This window comes from Enoplosus armatus, chromosome 15 (genome assembly GCF_043641665.1).
Source record: "Enoplosus armatus isolate fEnoArm2 chromosome 15, fEnoArm2.hap1, whole genome shotgun sequence".
NCBI lineage: Eukaryota > Metazoa > Chordata > Actinopteri > Centrarchiformes > Enoplosidae > Enoplosus > Enoplosus armatus.
The window spans coordinates 13,209,802-13,228,861 of NC_092194.1; the positions used below are offsets into that span (position 1 = coordinate 13,209,802).

Below are 19,060 nucleotides of genomic sequence, written 5' to 3' on the forward strand. Positions count from 1 at the left end.
AGAAGCCAAATTCTATTTCATTTTAAGCATATACTGCCAGCCTCAGGGCTCCGTGCCATTTAAAGAGCGGATCCCATAATTCCCCTAAGTGCTTCACATTGCAAAAGGCACTATGTACAAATTAATGAACAAATCAACAAACACAAAGCCAAGTTCTCACTGAGGCGCTCCTCTCAAGCAATTAGTAAAAGTACATTATCTAACCTGATGGGACAATAAAGTCACAAATATGTTCCAGCTGGAGAAGGAAAAGAGAAACATGTCCATCACAGTCTGCAAAGTAAAAAGTTTGAGAGGGTCAATAATAGTAAAAAGTATGATGTGTATATCTGTTGAGATTGTGTGTGTGTTTTCGTTGAGCACTCTGCCTGTCAGCCTGCAGAGCAGCCCAGATTATGCATGAATCAGGCTGCTTATCAGCTGACCTTTAAATTGGAGCCGCAGAGCGACTGCAGGCCCAAGGGCTGACGCTCATACCTGATTGGCTGCTCCGCCTCAGACCTGCTGACAATAGAAATTAACAGAGCCAGGTGGGCTTATCCGCAGGCGGAAGAAGTATAGCAGTGGAGGGAGATAGGAGGAGGTGGGGACTGCATTAATATAAAATATATTTCCACTATTTTCCTCAACTGTCTTTTCTTAAGCTTCAGGAGAGAAGGAAAAAGTCATTATGTGCTGTGAAGCATGCTAACGGTGGAGCAGGTAAGAACAGACGAGCTCGGTATTACCTGGATTTCATCTCTCGCTCACTCATGCTATCTTTCCTTCCATCTCTCTTTTCACTCTCTCTGTTTCTCCCACTCTTTCTGTATTTTAATGGCAGAGGGGTCTTGGCAGGCTGTGATTGCTTGATAGATAGATATCTCCTCTTGGAGAGGGGTACATGGAAGAGGAGACGGGGGCTGAGGATGAGGTGTGTGTTCTGTCGTCCGCAGGGACAAGGAGCTCTGTGTGTCTGTGGAGGATGATGGATTACATGGGGGCCATGGGTTTATGTGTGTGTGTGTGTGTGTACGTGTGTGTGTGTGTGTGTGTGTGTGTGTGTGTGTGTGCGCATGGTCCCCTCCGTTTTGTCGTTATGTAAACAGTGAAAGCATGGCAGTGAATTAATTTTTCACGATGGCAGCTGGAAAAGGTCATTAAATAAAGCAAATGTTTGTGAATGGGAATCCCCAGGAATTAACTTCAACACCATATACGCAACAGTGCAGTGTTCTGGCAGTAACCGGGAGCATTACGTTGCATTGTGGACAAGAGCACAGGTGGCTGAGTAGACTGGCATACGCTTGGCCTTCTGTCAGATTACAATGAGTTTTTAAAAAATGCTTTGGATTTAATTTGCCTGTGTGTGTGTTCACGATGGCCATTTCATATGTGACAGTCACATGTACACGATCTCCATCCGCAGTTGACAGAGTATCCTTGCCTCCTTGTCCTTGAGGGAGGGGGGTTATGAGGTCAGCCAGCTCTTCCTGTTTATTTCCAAACCAACGATCCAATGTGGGCTGTAACTGATCCCCCATATTCATAAAGACGTCCAACATGAGCTGTGAGTGTGTGTTTGTGTGTATCATGTGATACACAGATAAAGCAGGCCCTCGGGGGAAGACAGAGTGGCCAGCCACAGCACTGCATCTGTCACCAACACAAAAACCTCACCAGTCGCCCAGGCACAGAAGACAGAGAGCCACTATCACAACCTCTGCGTGTGTGTGTGTGTGTGTGTGTGTAGGCTCAGCAATGCATGTGGGTGAGACCTTATCATAGCTGGCCACATTCCTAGCAGGAAGATAAAAGAGGCCAAATGAACCAGATCACCACAGCGTGTGTGAGAAGTATATGTATGAGTGTGTGTGTGTGTGTGTGTGTGTGAGAGAGAGTGTTTGTCAGTGATGAATAGGAGTTTAAGGACCTACACCTTATAGATAAGCAGAGAAAATCATCAGGACAACAACAACAATGCTACAATGCAGGCTCAAATAAATACCAGACGAGCCCTCCAGGCAAACATCAACTACATCCATGTACAGCGATGTAGAGGTCAAAGATGTCAAAGATGCCATTCATGCTTTGCTTGTGTAGTTTAATAGTGAGGCTGAATGAAAAAAAACAGTTTCAAGCTATTCTCAGTGTATACTGGTCGCTGGGTGGCGTGTCCTTGTTTATTAATGGTCACATACAGGCTGGTCAAAATGTTATCGGGTAAAAACGGATATGTTGGCAGTCAGATATGCATAAAGAAATTGCAGAGCAGTAAACTGCAGCAATAAATGTTTTATTTGTGGCATTAAATGTTTTTTCTTTTCCAATCCAAGCTCAATATTTTTTTGTGTTTTTATTTAAATTAAATCAAATTAAAATGTTTGATGGTCATGGTTCAAAATTTGCTTTTTTATTGTAATCTTTGATAATAAAGTTTAATGTTCAACTGTAAGACATCTTTAGTCGGACGTATCTTTGTCCCAAAATGTTTGCTTAAGATATATATAGGTAAAAGAAAAAGAATATTGGCTGATCTGAATTATTCTCACAAACTGATACCAGTATTGGCCTCAAAATGTCAGTATCTGTCGGGCTCTAGAGCAAACTGTATTCAAGACTAGGGATGCATAAATCAGATACCAGTGTCCTCTTTTTACCAATTTAAAATCTGTATATCTCACTGAGCGGTACTCATTAGGATCAGATTTATGTAAAGTAACATAGAAAAATCACTGAATGAATGTAACTGACATTGGAAACACTGAATTTTATAATGACAGTGAAGAAAAAAATCTGTATTTAATGTGGGTCGGTCATGTCTGCCATGACCTGACCCATTAAATATGGTCAGTACTGGCAACCACACGATTTTTACTCAAAATCACTGAATGTTTTCTCTGCTGCCTTACAAAACTCCTCTTTCTCTCTTCCTCAGATGACGTACAGTAGATGAGTTCCCTTCCTTCGAGCTCAGAAGAGGAATTTGCTGGATGAGGGAGCACATCTCTCCTTCATAAGGAACGTTGCTGCATTTCATTAGGGATAAGATTCATCACAGCAAGCAAACAAGAGAGCCGTGCAAATCGCATTGGAACAATTCCTACACTATCCTCAACATTGTCTCACACACACACACACACACACACACACGCACAAACACACACATACTCAAACACACACATATTCAAACACACACATACTCAAACACAACTGATATGCAAAAGGCACAAAGCAAACAAAAGCTGAGAAAGCTGATTCAGGAGACAAAGGGGTACATCAAGGACAGTGATACTATGTGATTGCTCATTATTGTTCACTTCAAAATGACGCATTACTGTGTCAGTGGTAAGAATGGCAGCCGACTGCCTGGAGTTAAACAGGCATATTTTTTTCTCGTTGAACAATGGAGCCGATCCTTCTTCAGAGGCCTGGTTCCCAGACAGGCTGAGCATGTGGGTCATGGGCGTGTTCTCCTGGTCAGAGGTCCAGTGCTCTGTCTATGTGAAAGGACACCCGAGGGTCCATTTTGGAGATGGCTGTTGAGTTCCAGCTCTGACCCTGGAAAAATGGCTCAGATAAGGCCTGTACACAGACCAATTTAACAGGTCACAACCCTGTCTCGGAGTGGGAGCGACACAGCGGGAGTGTGTGAACACAGCCTAGGGGATCTGTCCCATGATGAGATGCTGGTGATATCTCAGTGGAGCCCTGACACTACAGCAGTGGCTGTCAGCCTATTGATTCACAGTTACAACAACTGGGGAGACAGAGTCAGGTTGTGTAGCCTCAACTGGGACAGTGTGTGATTATATATGTGTGTGTGTGTGTGTGTGTGTGTGTGTCTGTGGGTACATGTGAGCATGTAGTAGATGTCTAGTAGAGCATTTTGTTCCTGAGGCTGGTAGACCTAAACAACAGTGAACAGAGAGAGGCGGACACAGAAAGCAGGGGCATTCATCCACACTGAAGTCAACAGCTGCATATGGGACAACAGATCTATTCATGACAGATGTACACAAATGTAGACACGCACACACACACACACACACACACACACACACACACACACACACACACACACACACACACACACACACACACACACTTGGCTCATACTGGACAGTGGCCTGGTTGTGGCTCAGGAGATAAGAGGGATGCCATGCAAGCTCTGTGAGTTACAGTGTGGGAGAGCCAAAGGGAGGTGTTACCACACACTACTAGACAGTCCTCTGTGTCTTCTGGTGTATTAAACACAATGATCGTGCCTGTCTGCTAGAGGCAGCACGCTGGCTCTGGTTGAGATGGCCGACTGAGCGTGGGATGGAGCTGGAGGTGTATATAAGCGATATTAGATAATAGATGGACTTCAATGAAAGCTTTGAGATTGAAATAAACAAGCCACATGAAACAGAAGAGAGACAGAGACAAAGACACACAGAGAAAGAAAGAGTGTGAGAGAACAGCAACCCCAAAATATTTGCGTATTATAGAGAAAGAACAGAGCTCTCGTTCACATAGTGTTTGGTCCCCAAAACAAAAGCGTCTATTCTCTGTATTTGAAGTCATATCTTTCTGTGTTAGCAGCAAGTGGGTGGTGCAGGACATAAATTGACAGCTCATCTAACACTAAAGCTCCAGATGGAAACGAGAGAAATAACACAAGATATTCTATCTATCTATCTATCTATCTGTCTATCTGTCTATCTATCTATCTATCAACTTGTATTCTTACTTACTTAAGTATACATATTTGTAGACTTTACTTTAACTTTCTGTATCTTTCAGCCTAAACTCTAAAGAAACTTTAAAAAGAGAGAAACTCTACTGGATGCCCATAAAGTGCTGAACAGGAAGCACTGTCCTTGTTTAGCAGATTGGGTCCTGTGCTTTGGCAGCTGTATGGACCCGTCTCTGGCCCAGACTGGTCTCTCTGGGAGAGGTCAATAGCAGGGACGTCTGCCAGGTGAGAGGTTGGCTCAGGTTTAATCAATGCCCGCCAGAGGAGGACAGACAAGCGGGCAGGCAGGTAGACAGGCCGGTACGGTAACAACCAGGCAGAGATAAAACTATTCCTGGTGGGGTTCACCGGCCAACTGCTGAGCCTGCGCCGTGGCGGAGAAACTCACGCTTCAACGCGGTTTAGGGGATTGATTTGACAGCTAATTTACAGAGGAGATTTGCATACGGCCATGCGCTAATAAGGCAGGCTTTTCTTTTCCATCCTTTGTCTTTCCACGCTATCTCTTTCGGCTCTCTCCTTCCTTTTTTTAGACCCTAGCAAATAGTAACAGATAATGTAAGCGAATTAAAGAGACAAGAGATTCAAATTGGATATTGATTAAGAGACTAAAGCCTTGTGTTTTCTCCTGTTAAAGCCTGTGTTTAAATGATTGATTCACAATGTCACTCTCCACATCCTACTGACTGTGTGGTGAGTGGTGTTCGGGATTGGTTGTGCCTCCAAGCCTTCAATGGGTCCACATCATGTCACACCATGCTAAGTGCTTTGACACTGCCACACAAAGAGCCCTGCCTATCTGATGCCAATCTCCCCAGGTCCTGGTGTCACCCAGGTGGAGGCTTTCAGAGAGAGCAAGGACAAAGTCACCTCAACAGCCCCACACAATGCAGCCTGACTGACAGCAGAAAGGACAAAATGGAGCTTCTCTGTCAAGTGGATGTTTAAGTGGAGAGAGGAAAAGGAAAAAGGATTCAGGGAAAGGTGCAGGCATTGAATCAACAGAGAAAATAACAGGTAGGAAACAGGATGCTTTCTGCCTAGAAGTCGCAAGACTCAGTCAAACAAAGAAACAACACTTAACATCTGCATAGCATTTCATAGAACTGAGCAGCTCTGTGAAATCACATGGTTTAACCTAACTACAGCCTTAACACAGGCTACACACTACACATGAATACCTATCAGTGCCTTTCACAGGCTCGTAAACATTCAATAATAACAATTCCCTGACACAGTAGCAGAACTAGCAGAAAAAAATTATTTATAACACAAAGGGACGTGTTTACACAATGACTGCTCCACTAAAGCGAAAAGACACGTCACACTAACACACCATCTGTCCATGAATTAACACTCAACAATTTGCATGGCTGGAACTCACTGTTCATGTTCTTGAAGATGTTGAGAATGGGAAGGATCTGTCGGTAGTAGGGCACCAGAGCCTCTCCCACCATGTCTCCAGACATCACCAGATGCTGCAGGACTTTCAGGGTGGTGCAGATCACCTGACGGTTCCTCGTGTTCAGGGCATCTGGGAGGCAGGACATGGGAAAGGTCAGCTGAGGCTAGAGGTGAAGAAAAAAGGGCTGCAAGGATAAACGGTCACTAAGTTTTTGAACCAGCTTTTGGGATATAAACTAGATTTAGGGGTTGTTTGCTTAGGCAGGTGGAGGTATAGTAAATGTAGAGTGGTTCTGACAACTGCATCTATATGGTACATAAGAGTGGTCTTAGCAGACACACAAAGCCAAAATACGCATAAATCTTAAACACGCACACACACACACTCCCTTGAAAGCATTTCCTTTATAGCTGGGCTTTGATTTAGACTCACTGGCTTGTCTGCAATCAGTGATTTCAAATGCACTGGGGAGGCAGGAGTAAGTGAAAGCCAATCACTGGGCTATTTGGCCTACAGCTGCACTTAACTCCATCTCCCACTGATAGAGAGAACAAAAGGGGATGATGGTGGGAGAGATGGAGGGCTAGAGAGATCAAGAGAGACAAATACAGAGAGAAAAAGAGAGGGAAGGGGGAAAGACAAAATGTCAGAAAGAGAGATAAAGAGATGTGACAGGCAGAGGGCAAAGGGTTAGAAAATAACTGTGATTAGCAACTAAGAGTGACATATTTTTCTAGTTCTTTTCGTTCGTTTTATTTGTACTCTTTTCGTTTTTTTATGTGAGCTTCTGCATGAGTGCTGGTAATTCCTTTTGTGCAGACTGTCAGTGTAAAACAGCATACCCCAAGTTAGCAAAACAGACCTGAGCTACTTCTCTCTATGAAACCTTAAACTGTCATTTGATGCCTACTTTCACAAAAAGAGGATGGTAATGGCATCACAGCGCCTATTTTGTCAGTGAGCACCTACAACAACAAAAATGAAAGACATGAAAAAACAACATTTCAAAAGACAGTGACAACAAAGAAAACAGAGGGTGAGCAGAGCTACACAGAGAGCTTGTCGTTGACATAGGAGGAGGAGGAGGAGGAGGAGGAGGAAAACATTAGTTTGAAAGGTGAGAGAGAGGTAGAAAAAGAGAGAAAAAGAAGGAGAGAATGAGTTAAAGACATGGGACTTGTTAAGGAAAGCTAGCACTAAAAACTGAAAAACTAAACACTAACTGCCTGAAATAGAAAAAGATTATTAAAGCAAAATCTAGCAAAAGACACTAGAAAATGTACACCTGCTCTTTGGTCTTAAACCGAAAAATGACTGTGCTGAGTATCTGCATTGTGTCACAAATTATGACAAAATTCTAATTTAGTAAAACATCGCAACAGGTTCTGCTGACAGCGCTTGAGAAATGACAATTTATTGAAGTTGAAAACATAAACATAATGCTCTCTCTCCCTCTTTCAATTCTCCCTTTCTCTCATTCTCTCTCGACACTTGACTTTGCAAGAAGGGTGGTTTGCAGAACAAATGGCCGCCAACAAGACTGGAAAAACAGAAATGATGAAATGTGTTTACTCTTCGGTCGCGTTGAGGACAAGGCTCGTTGCCACAAGTGCAATAAAGTGTTTATTTTACAAGCAACTAAGAGGCCACGCTACTAATTTGGTTTAGCGCCTGTTGAGTCAACAACATAAATTCACAGAAATGCAACTGTCTTCAATTGCTGTGCCACAGTCCTCCATCTTCCACAGGTATCTTCCTCATCCACTGCAACCAGTCCAGCTTTCCCCTTTTTTTTATACCAAATTTAGAATATGTAAATCTTACTGCATGTGACTCACTGGAATCCTTTTTATGTAAGGTAACATGAGGACGAACATTGCTGTGACACTAAAACCTGAGTCAGCGGCCTGTCGTGACTGAATGAATGTAACTGAGAGCAAAAACACTGAACGGTGTTTAACGTGGACCAGTCACATCATGGCCGATACCTGTTCTCCTTAGTGGGGTCAGTATCAGTGCTGATACTGATCCAGAGCATTGGATCAGTGCATCCCTACATTTATTTTTTTTATTGTTTATTTTACAGGGACAATGCACAATATATTTACTGCACCAAATGTAGCTAAAAGCCCATTTCCGTCTGCAGTCCCTGGGCGAAGGGCACCAGTGACAGGCAGGTTAACACAGTAAAAGTCAGCTGTGGTGAATTAAAACATTACACTTTGAAAACATATACAATAAAAAATCAATATTCCAATCAGAAAAAATGAAAGACAATGCTAATTTCAAGCTAGGGAGCATAACGTTGGTAATCAAAACATCATTCATCAGAAAGAGAGACTATTTTCATTATAGAGAATAATATAGCAATGTTGATTCTACAATAATAGAATTCCTTTCTGTTTCGAGCATATCAATCTAGAACTAACTAAAATAACCGTGAAGTACCAAACCGATAAGCAGTATAAGTAAGATTGGTAATCAGTGGCATCCTAACAATACTCATCCATAGCACCATATTGAAATTGACTGAGAAGACTGACTGAGAGAGAAAGAGAGCAGCAACCCTAAAATACTGTGTATGACAGCTAGAGCACTCAGAGAAGAGCATACTGCATCACCCACTGTCTGTGTTAAAACAGCTCATATGCAAATACGAAGCTGTCACAAGCATTCACACATACACACACACAATCACACGCGCACACTTGAAAACGTGCACGCAAACGCATTAAAAGCAATGAGACAAAATGTCAGCCTCAGTCATGAGCACAGGCAGTGCTGAACACAGCAGCAGCAAAATATGAATGAAGTTATATAATGTAGAAGAGTCATATGAGCAACAAGAGGCTAACAGGTTGAAGGAACAAAACATTTTACACTCTCATCACATTGCGTTAATACACTTTTGTGTATGCAAGTGAGAAAATGACCAGCTGAACCAAATCCATTGTTTTGAGCGTATGACAATTTTGTTAAGGAATGTCTTTGTCTCAGTCAGTGTGTGTGTGTGTGTGTGTGTGTGTGTGTGAGGCCTGTACAGAGGACCAGCGGTGGAGATGATGCTGAATGAGCGAATGCATTGTGCTCTATGCCATCTCTCCATCTCTGCCTTAGTGTCTCCCCAGATAGACAAGCGCAGAGATATCTGCCATCACCAAGATAAGGTGGGATGTGGAATGACAGGAATTTCAAACCTACATAACAAACAATGAAATTCTAATTACCAGCCAGCGCAAACAATTTTCCCTGCTGTGACATTTGGACCGCGGGACTGTTCAATTATTCATCGGCACTCTCGCCTTGCAAAAAAAGAAAAAAAAGGAGGAGAAAGGGAAAAAAATTAAAGAGCGGGGGAGAAGGCTGCCGAGGGCCTGATATATTAATGCTGGTATAAAACCTGTGTTGGGACAAATCTGAATAAAGTAATAATCTATTCATGCTAGGACCTGTTTCATATTCAGTGTGAAAATAAAACAATGGTGACCTTGTTTCCTGTGAAATGTCAGAGGTAGGGTGACACGTTGGAGTGTTTAGCGGTGAATTGTTCTCGTTCATTGTATAAATATACTTTTCAGATCAGAAGGAGATGTTCCCGTGCAGAGGCGTAACTGGGGATCTTCTTGTAATAAAAGTCTCATTTTCAGCAGCTCAATGCAGAACAAATGTTATGCCAATCAACTGAGGCTCAATGGAGGCATGGCTCAGAATCCTCCTACCTATTTAAGGAAGCCAGAAAAACCCAAACCACAGCGTTTCACTCACATTTTACCCTTTCCTCTTAAGTCACAATGGTAGTTTAGCTGGACAGGACTTTTTTTTGCCTTCATATAAAACAATTAGTCATATTCTTTCTGCACATTCAGCTTTATATCTATTTTACAAGTGGTTACTTCCAAAAAACACATTTTGAAAAAAAAAACAATTTCTAAAATGTATCAAAACCACAAAGAATCCATAAATCTATTAAACTACATGGGGGTGTTTTGTTTTCTTCTCTTTTGTTAACGTTTAAGGAAGTCTTTCTAACGTGGGGTGAAGGGCACAGAGTGTACAGTTGGAAAGAGCTCAGTGTTTAAGTCACAGGCCAGAGTATAATGTCAGCCAGAGCCTTCTTCATTGTGTATTCTCATTGGGTGACCTGCAGTCATCATCAAAATTCACCGGGGCCTGACGTGACTCCGTCGCTCTGCAGATAAGAGCCTGCCAGCCACATTGAAGATGTATTAACGTCAGAGGAGAAAAAATATATATCTTGCCATTTTAGACTGCAGACGGCTTTTTACTTTCTTCCCCTTTCCACCATCCCTTCTTCTTCCCTGCTCCATAGAAAAGTAATTAATCTGCAACAGAGACACGGACTGGCGGCTTTGCCTTGTGGATGGCGAAACAGGCCTGATTTTTAATAAACCAAGAAGTTAATAAGGAGCAGGTCATTTAAAATTCCATTATCAGTGCAATGTGTGTGTTTTCATGAGGCGCATAACCATCACCTTTGGTCTGGCATCCCAAAGGCAAACGACCAAAACTGCTGAGGGGTATGAATTTATAAACTACTGCCTAAGTTAGCGATTGGCCCGGCCACTCCGTGTAAAAAAACAAGTTATGTATAAAGTGGGTGCCTCTTGATAAAGGGCCGTCCAAATATCCAAACTATCTGTAAAGATTTGCTGGCAAATCATCCACCTGGGAAACAACATATTGCAGTGTGAAAATGTGTGAAAATAAATGTATTCAATTCATTTTATTTTACTAAATGTTTTTTTCCAATATTTAGAAAATAAAGAGGACAAGTAAATAATATTGTGGTTAAAACACAAAACTAAATATGCCACACAATGTAAGATGTGTGTGCTCAGTGTGTGGTGTGGTAACAGACTCTGTGCCAGGGTCAGTCTGTCACCGTGTCTCTGTGTCTCCAACAGTCCTGCCTATTGTTGGCCGTTACGCCCCTCTGCCTCCACAGACGTCCAACACCCACACATAAACAGGGAACACACTTCACATACACGTACACACCACCAGCCAACTGCCCGTGACATGAACACTATCCCAGGCTCACTGGGCGCCACTTAAAGGCTCCCACTTTGAAACTGACACTCCACTTGGCAGCGGCGCCAAACAAAAGACAGTGTGTGTGTGTGTGTGTGTGTGTGTGTGTGTGTGTGTGTGTGTGGGAGAGAGAGACTGTGTATGTGTGCTGAAATTTTCCAACAAAAGCCACACTCTGTGTTCCTCTAACTTCTCTGTACCTTGATCCTCGTCGTGTCCGCCACACAAGAAACCTTTCCCGTCCACATCACTGTAAATTGTGATGTCTATTTTTGAAGTCGTAGACCACTCCACCCTCAGACATGACCTTTCCGCCCACCTCCATCTGCCAACTGGCGTGTGTGAGTGTGTGCGTGCGTGTAAACGTGTCAGCGTGGAAAGGTAAGGAGGCACAACACGATGACACAGTTAAATGTAGCATGTCACCACGTTGCACATGGCAGATTATCAGGCCTGCTTTTAGAGGCAACTACTTCCGGCAAATGCAAAAACAAGGACGCTTCGCTCCGAGGGTTAATGTAATAATAGGAACAGTATGACTGTGAAACCAAATTAGGACTTGTCACAAGACTGGTTGTATGGTAATGTTAGAATCTGCTGTAGCGCAAGTGTGTAAGACAGGTGAGTCTATTCCTGGTAAAGTATGTTGTTCTATTTTGATTGCACTCCAATGCTGCTGCAATATTGTCTGACAGGGGTTTGAGGGTGCCATTGTGGGTAATTATTCAAAAATATGTTAATACATTTTAGATATAGCTTGTGATGCATATTAATATTGATAATAGTGTTCTTTTAATGTATTCTTAAGCATTTTCAAGCTAGGTCAATTCTGAGGAAGAGGGATATTCTTTGTGATACCTCATGTTAGGTTCCTTATTATTAGGTTTCCTACCAATCTCGGAACCCATCGACTATCATCTGACGGCAATTTAGCCTCTGAGGGCAACGGCCAATGTTTCTGGGCTTCCAGTGTAGCCAGCGGATATCTGGATCACGGATATCCAGGCAAAGACTTCCTCTCCCGTGTGCCGTTCATTGTCCGATTAGCAGTCTCGGAAGCCATTGCTTATCGTCTGACGATGATTTGACTTGAAAACATTAAAAAAAAAGTTAATCAAAATCTAATCTCTGAGGTTCCAAGATTCATAAAAACCTAAATCATTGTCAGACGATAGCTGATGGGTTCCGAGATTGCATTTCCGCCTCTTCTGCTCTCCACATGGACAGTTTACCTGCATGCAACCAAAGCCTGCTAAAACGTGATTGGTCAATACTACTCTGACTACAAATGGAAACCAGAACACTTCAGATACCAAAATCTGCATTCATATGCAGATATCTCTTTATAGAGACACATTTCCTACCAACCCTACTAGGCTTGTTATTTAATTTGTGTTATTAGCTTCTGATTTATTTAAGGCTGCAGCCAGTTACACTATAAGCTACTAGAAATGTCTTCCAGAATTGGGATTTGTCTGAGATCAGCAAACAGCAATCAAAACGTAATGATGCTGTCATCAAAATAGTAAATAATGAAATAATGACATGCAAAAATTAATTAAGGCTGCAATTAAACTGAGAACATTACTTGGCTGTCAATCACTCATAGAATAATAAGAATATTTACTTATAGAAAGATTTGTAACACTAATGCAAATGAGTAAGATAGCAGCGCCATTTTGCTGTTGAAGTTAATTGAATAGTTGCTGTAGTTGCCGTATTCTAATCATTGCAAATTGCTGTGATAATGGTCCTATGTGACTATACAACACATTTTAGTACTGAAAAATGCACAAATTGTGTCTTTTGATCCCTCTCTCCTCCTCACTTCATAGCTTTATAGCTATGATCTTAACATCCTTTAGAGCTTTATGGGAACATTTTAATTGTATTTCAGCTGACACAATACCAGCATTTATAAGTATTTCTTTAGTATTGAGATAACCACATTTTCCCATCAGCGGCAGGGTGTGTGACAACACAGTGAAGGTAAAATAACATCAACACACACAGGGTCACTTGGGAAAGGAGCTGTGCTGTGTGTGATTTGTAAACCGTGAGAGCAGACACCCTCCCAGACTTACTCTTGATGGGGATGATGAGCTGGGGAATGACGGGCTGGATCTTGGGGCCTCCGAGCTCCAGCATGTCATGGACTCCCTGGCGGGCGAAGAACTCGTATGGATGAGCAGTCTCGCATAAGCCATCAAAGAACAGAGGCAGGTAGTGGTGGTAGTCCAGCTTCTCAATCTCCACCTGAGGACAGAAATTTACATTCACATTACAGGCATTAATAACTGCTTCTTTAATCCAGAGAGACCAACAAAGAGAGGGGGGGCAGAGTTTCTGTCCTTTGCTTAAGGGCATTTGTTGGAACATGCGGCTGTTGATGGAGACATTAGCTAGCAGCAGGGATGAACTTTTTGTTTACTGGACAGTAGACTGGTCCTGTACCTGTGCATACAAACATACAAAAACACACACACAAAAATGCACAGTGATATATATATATATATATATATATATATAGCAGATGAAAATTCCACGTGTTCTCGAGGAAATCAGTTATTGGCATAAAGCTCCCTTTCATTATTTGCCCTTTCTCTTTGTTTGTCCTTGGCTTTACACAATATCTAGGGCTAAAGCTCCTCTTGGAGCCATTTATAACCCTTAAAGCAAACACATACATACATATACTCACACACACTCACCCACATACACTCACACACACAATGGCAGGGGACAGCTGTTCAGGAGATCATGACACAACGGCATGTGGCATCTAGTGGGCTGACATGTTAACACCTGTTTACACCATTTAGAGGACAGACAGAAAGGCACACACACACACACACACACACAATCGGGCGGGAGATGAAGACATTTGTCCAGCTACAGGCCACGGGCAGGCTTTGATGTTGTTTGGCTGAGTGTGTGAGTACTGTGTGACACATTAAAGTGAAGCCTTTCATGTATGTGAAGCCATCAGAGTAAAGCCACTCAGGCACACTGGGCTGGAACAAACAGCTGACCCAAAGGAGGCTGTCACTGAGCCTTGTGTGTGTGCATGTGTGTGTTCTGAAAATGATATAAAGTGTTACATGTAGCCACCGCTCATGTAATATCTGTGTGTACTAGATCTAGTTACTGAGTGTGTATTTATAACAGGGGTATCAGCTCTAGCACTGCATCCCAATGGCACTATTGTTGAGCGAGGGGTTAGAGGTTGTATGGGTGATTCTGTTTTTCATGTAATGAAAGGTAATCCCTTTGGTGCAGAGGCAAATAGCCCCTAGCAGCCAGCAGTCCTTGAGGACAGCTGAGGCCATAAGGAGGACTCTCTAGTCCACACACACATATATACATATATACACACACACAAGCACCCTGCTGGGTCACACTGGTCTGTGCTGAAATGTCACCCAGGCAGTGACGCTGTGTGCTTTCAAGTCCCCAGCCTTCACTCAGCCGCCGGTCAGTACAGAGACTTCAAAGCAGGTCAGACCCCCCCCCCCCCCCACACACACACACACCCCACACCCCCCACACCCGGGTAAACACAGAGATAGAAAAGGAGCGGAAAAAAGATGGAGAGATGGAGAGATGGCAAGATGGCGACAGCGACAGACAGCTCACACTGTTAGCGCAGAGAGACAAGGCTGATTGCTTTGAGGCAATTTGCCGGCCAACCTTGACCTTTCCCTGTGCTTGGTCAAGATCATCATTGTGAGTCAGGCGGGCTGGAGACGAGAACAAAAGCAAACATGAGCCCACAGAGAAGGGGAGGAGAGGGAATGGAGTGGAGTGTGTGAGGACAGGCGAGATGACACAAATGTACTGCTTGCTAGCCAATGGCAGTCAATGGCACACGTCTATCCGCTATCTGCTGACAAAAAACATCTTAACCATTAGATTTGATTTTTTAGGAGTTTAAATTGCTATTTAATGACTTGTGAGTATTATTTAAAAGAGAAATGTATAAAGGCTATATCTTAAGCATATTGATAAAAGCACACAGTCTTACATATAAATATATATATATGTATAGTAACACTGTCAGTAGATTATCAGGTCTCACATTTAGGCAGAGACATGATCTCACCTATCTGGTTGTGAACCTGAGATGTTGTGAGAATAATTACCTGGGAGCATGAATGTGGTGTTGTGAGGATGCCTCTGAACTCTGTGACGCTCTTAATCAAAATCACATAAAGAAGCACTCAGGGACTGGCAGAAGACTCCAGTTAGCACTGAAGGAGTGAGGACAATCAGCAAACACCTTCACATACTCACGCTCTTACATAGTGCACACGCACACATACACACATTCCCAGGGAATCTTAATCAGCGGCTGCGCTGAGCGGTAACTCTTGCATCCGTTATCGATTGTCCGCCCAGGTTTGTTTGTCTTTGGGTGCCTATGGGAATGCCCCTGGAGTCCGGGGAGTCAATGAGAGTGGAGCACAGAAAGACTATCAGCCAAGAAGCAGCAATTAGCCCTGGGACACAGACCTGCATGTCTCCTCTGGTCAGCGCTGCAACAGCAGACACACAGCAACAGAGGCAGACTGGACCAGGAGCAGGCCTGAGGAGAGCCTGTGCTCATTAAACAACAGTATCAGAGGCCCCTGACAGGCACAGGAGACCAGGAGGAATGAAAACAGCAGGTTGCCACTTTAAATACACAATAGCTGGACGTGATTTTGTGTGTGTGTGTGTGTGTGTGCGTGTGCGTGTGTGTGTGTGTGTGTGTGTGTGAATACATGTGTGGGTGGATGAATGTGTGTGTGTGTATGAACACTTATATGTGACTCCATGTATAGCCTGTGTGTGCTCTGATGTGATAAGCTACTGGGCTAGTTTGCCAGGGCGGTGTGAGTCATTTATGTTGAAAAAGCTGAGGGCAAAAATCACATAGAGGCTATACAGCAGGATAAAATACAGTGTGAAAAAGAGGGAGTGAGCATGTGTGTGTGTTATTTTCAATGTGCTCCTGAGGTTAATTGCTGTGGTCTATATCAAATGTGATTTGGAGGAACTAGTTGACCTCTCCCATTATATAAAACCGCACTCGGTTCTTAGCTTGTGGATAGTAGTAGCTGGCAGAGTGATATTCTGAGTTTGGAGGTGTGTGTTTGGATGTCAGTTGGTAAAACTTTGTTTACATTTACAAAAGAGTAGCTGTGGTGTAATTTATTCACTTCTCCCTCATCTTCCACCTCCTGATCTAACAACGTGGGTGTGGGAAGTGTAGGTGGAAGTCAACTGTCCTCTATAGCTCCATATTCTCTCTTTTTTTTTTCAAATCCTTCCCTAAATGATACTACGCCCCCATATTCCACTTATGTCACATTACAGAAACCGCAGTTTCATTGAGTCTTGAAGTGAAACTGCTAGCAAATATTGTCATTCAATCCTGGATTTTAACATTTGTTGTTTTACTAAAAGCATGTCTCATAGATCATGCAAGAAACAGGCGGTATGAGGGCTGTTTGACAACGATGCTATTCTAATTGATGATGCCATAGTGACGTGACCTGGATTCAGCTTTCTGTTAACACAAGTACAGGTTTCTGTATTTAGATGAGCTGGCAGATGAGCTGCTGTCAATTATTTCAGCTTTGAGAGGAGAACAGGCTTCCTATTGGTGCCACTCACACTATGAGTCATTCATTACACAGTCACTATGACCAAACAAACATCCATTAGTTCTGCTGAAAATGTATTATAGAAGAACAAAAAGGAATCCAGGACTCACGTATGGTAGCACGTAGACAGTGTGGCATGCATCTAAAAGATATTTACACAAAGAGATATGCATTGAAAGGGCTATATGTCACGGTGGCAGGCATGAACCAACAAGCACTAAAGAAAACAAAACATACCACAACAGAATTCCTATCATGTCAGTTTCTAAAACCCAAAAGGATAAAGACTTGACATTACACTGTGATTTTGTCAGTTATTTTTGGAGTGAAGTCCTGTACATGTAGGGCAAGGCAGCATTCAGTCTTGTTTCATGTCCCATCTAAGGATCACAATTCATAAAGTGCTGCAATTTAGGAGTGGCCAATAGTTGAATATTTATGCTATACTGCGATGTATGATGATGATGTATTAAACTCATTATTTAGGGTGGAATCATAAGACTAAATTATATACTGCAATCATTGTTTTAACTTTCCTACTGTGGGCGCCAAGGGGACCACTCCAATTCAATAAGTAGCAGTTCAAATCACTGATCACACAACACCAACTTATTGGATAGCATTATCTCACCTCTTAATCTCTCATATGAATTGTTTGCCCCACCATAACATTGGACTTGGAACTAAAAACTGTCCATAAGAGAAACCTGCAACTCCATTCTGTGCAGCTGCAGACAGCACATTGGACTGTTACAACTGAAAACTGAACATGTTGATAAATAACAGTGTGATGTCAGTGAAGTCAAACATGCAAAGCGTACAGCCATTTTGTGGAAAAGATTATGAGGGTTCAGCTTTCAACATTTGTTTGCTGCAACAACAAAAATGTGCATTCCAAAGTGCTAGCGTCCTGTTAAGAGCTGATGTGTGCATGAAATCTTTCAAACTTTCTGTGGGAGTTGTGGAGTTGGCCATATCCTCAAAAATGACTGCTGGTGCCCACCTCACTGCAGATTGCTGCTAACATTAGCTCTTAAGACATCACTAAACCCCTTTCTTCATTCAGTGTTTGGTTCTTCTAGAAGATGTTGACACATGTTGACACCTCCTCATTGACAAAATTAACAAAATAAGTAATGTTCTTTATTGTTTTATCCTTGACAAACAAGAGATGTAAATGCTGATTTTTATTGTCAACTAAAGTAAACTAAACCAAATAGCATGTTATTAGATGTTATTTATTAGGGAGAGATGTTGCACCTCTTGCACACAGATTTCAATTCAATTCTCAGAAATTGTCATGAGCATGCAGCACACAACACACACTAATAATTTATTCATCCTAATCCAACCCTGTTTCCAACGGTGCCACAAGTGCAGAGCACACCCCTGGCCACATTTCCGCCAGAGACAAATCAGTCACCATGCTGTGTGCACAAGAAAGAAAAAAAGACAGAAAAAAAAGAAAAAGAACAGAATGTTTTGACTTTCTTGGAGGTCACAATAAGAGGAGCAAGACTGGAATAGGCAAACGATAAGTGAGGGAAAGAGGAGTGAGTCACTCTCGCTATCTCCCCTGACAGCTGTTTCCATCTAACAAGCATGCAAGTATGCTCAATTCAAAGCACCAGTAGTAGAGTGCATGGTGTCAATTGAAATGATACCTAACACAAGCTGGATGAGACAATTTTGGGGCTTCAAAGATAGTTCAAAACCAGGACACAGAGGGTTATGAATTTTATGTGAACCTAACTTGCACACACACCCAAACATGCACACACACACAGAGATTAAAATAATTTTATTTAGGCACGCAGTCATGCCAGCAGTCCCAAATGGTGTGTTGAGGATTAAAAGCAGGAGGGGGTTATTAGAGTAACAAATATTAGCCAGAGTAATTGAAGCTGTAGCCACTTTTATACAGCCTATTCAAGCCGGGAATGTTCTGGCGTTATTCCGCCTCGCCGTCTGTATAAAACATACAAACACGGAAAGGGAGGGGGGGCATTGTTGTTCCACCTTTAAGCCGGCAGCGGAGGCACTAACCGTGCAAAATCGACGTCTGTGTAAAATGGTGGAGTCTGCAGGACTGGGGTGTGACGTTTTGATGACGTGTTATGTGTGCAACACACCACCGGGGGATTTAAAAAGCAGCTAGCAGCAGTTAGTAGCTAACTCAAAGAAGAAGTTGACAGCTGCAAATTAGGGAGACGAGGCCAGGGAGGTCCTTACCCT

General features: G+C 42.6%; 1 protein-coding gene across 1 annotated transcript in view; it reads right to left on the reverse strand.

Annotated features, from left to right (window-relative positions):
• The window catches only part of pacrg (PARK2 co-regulated), a 119,089-nt gene that overhangs the window by 46,543 nt on the left and 53,486 nt on the right, over positions 1 to 19,060 (reverse strand). The window contains exons 3-4 of the mRNA XM_070920893.1: positions 13,262 to 13,433; positions 6,105 to 6,254 (exon numbers count right to left, since the gene is read on the reverse strand). Of these exons, the coding sequence (XP_070776994.1) occupies positions 6,105 to 6,254; positions 13,262 to 13,433 (322 nt within the window). The remainder of the gene's footprint in view (positions 1 to 6,104; positions 6,255 to 13,261; positions 13,434 to 19,060) is intronic.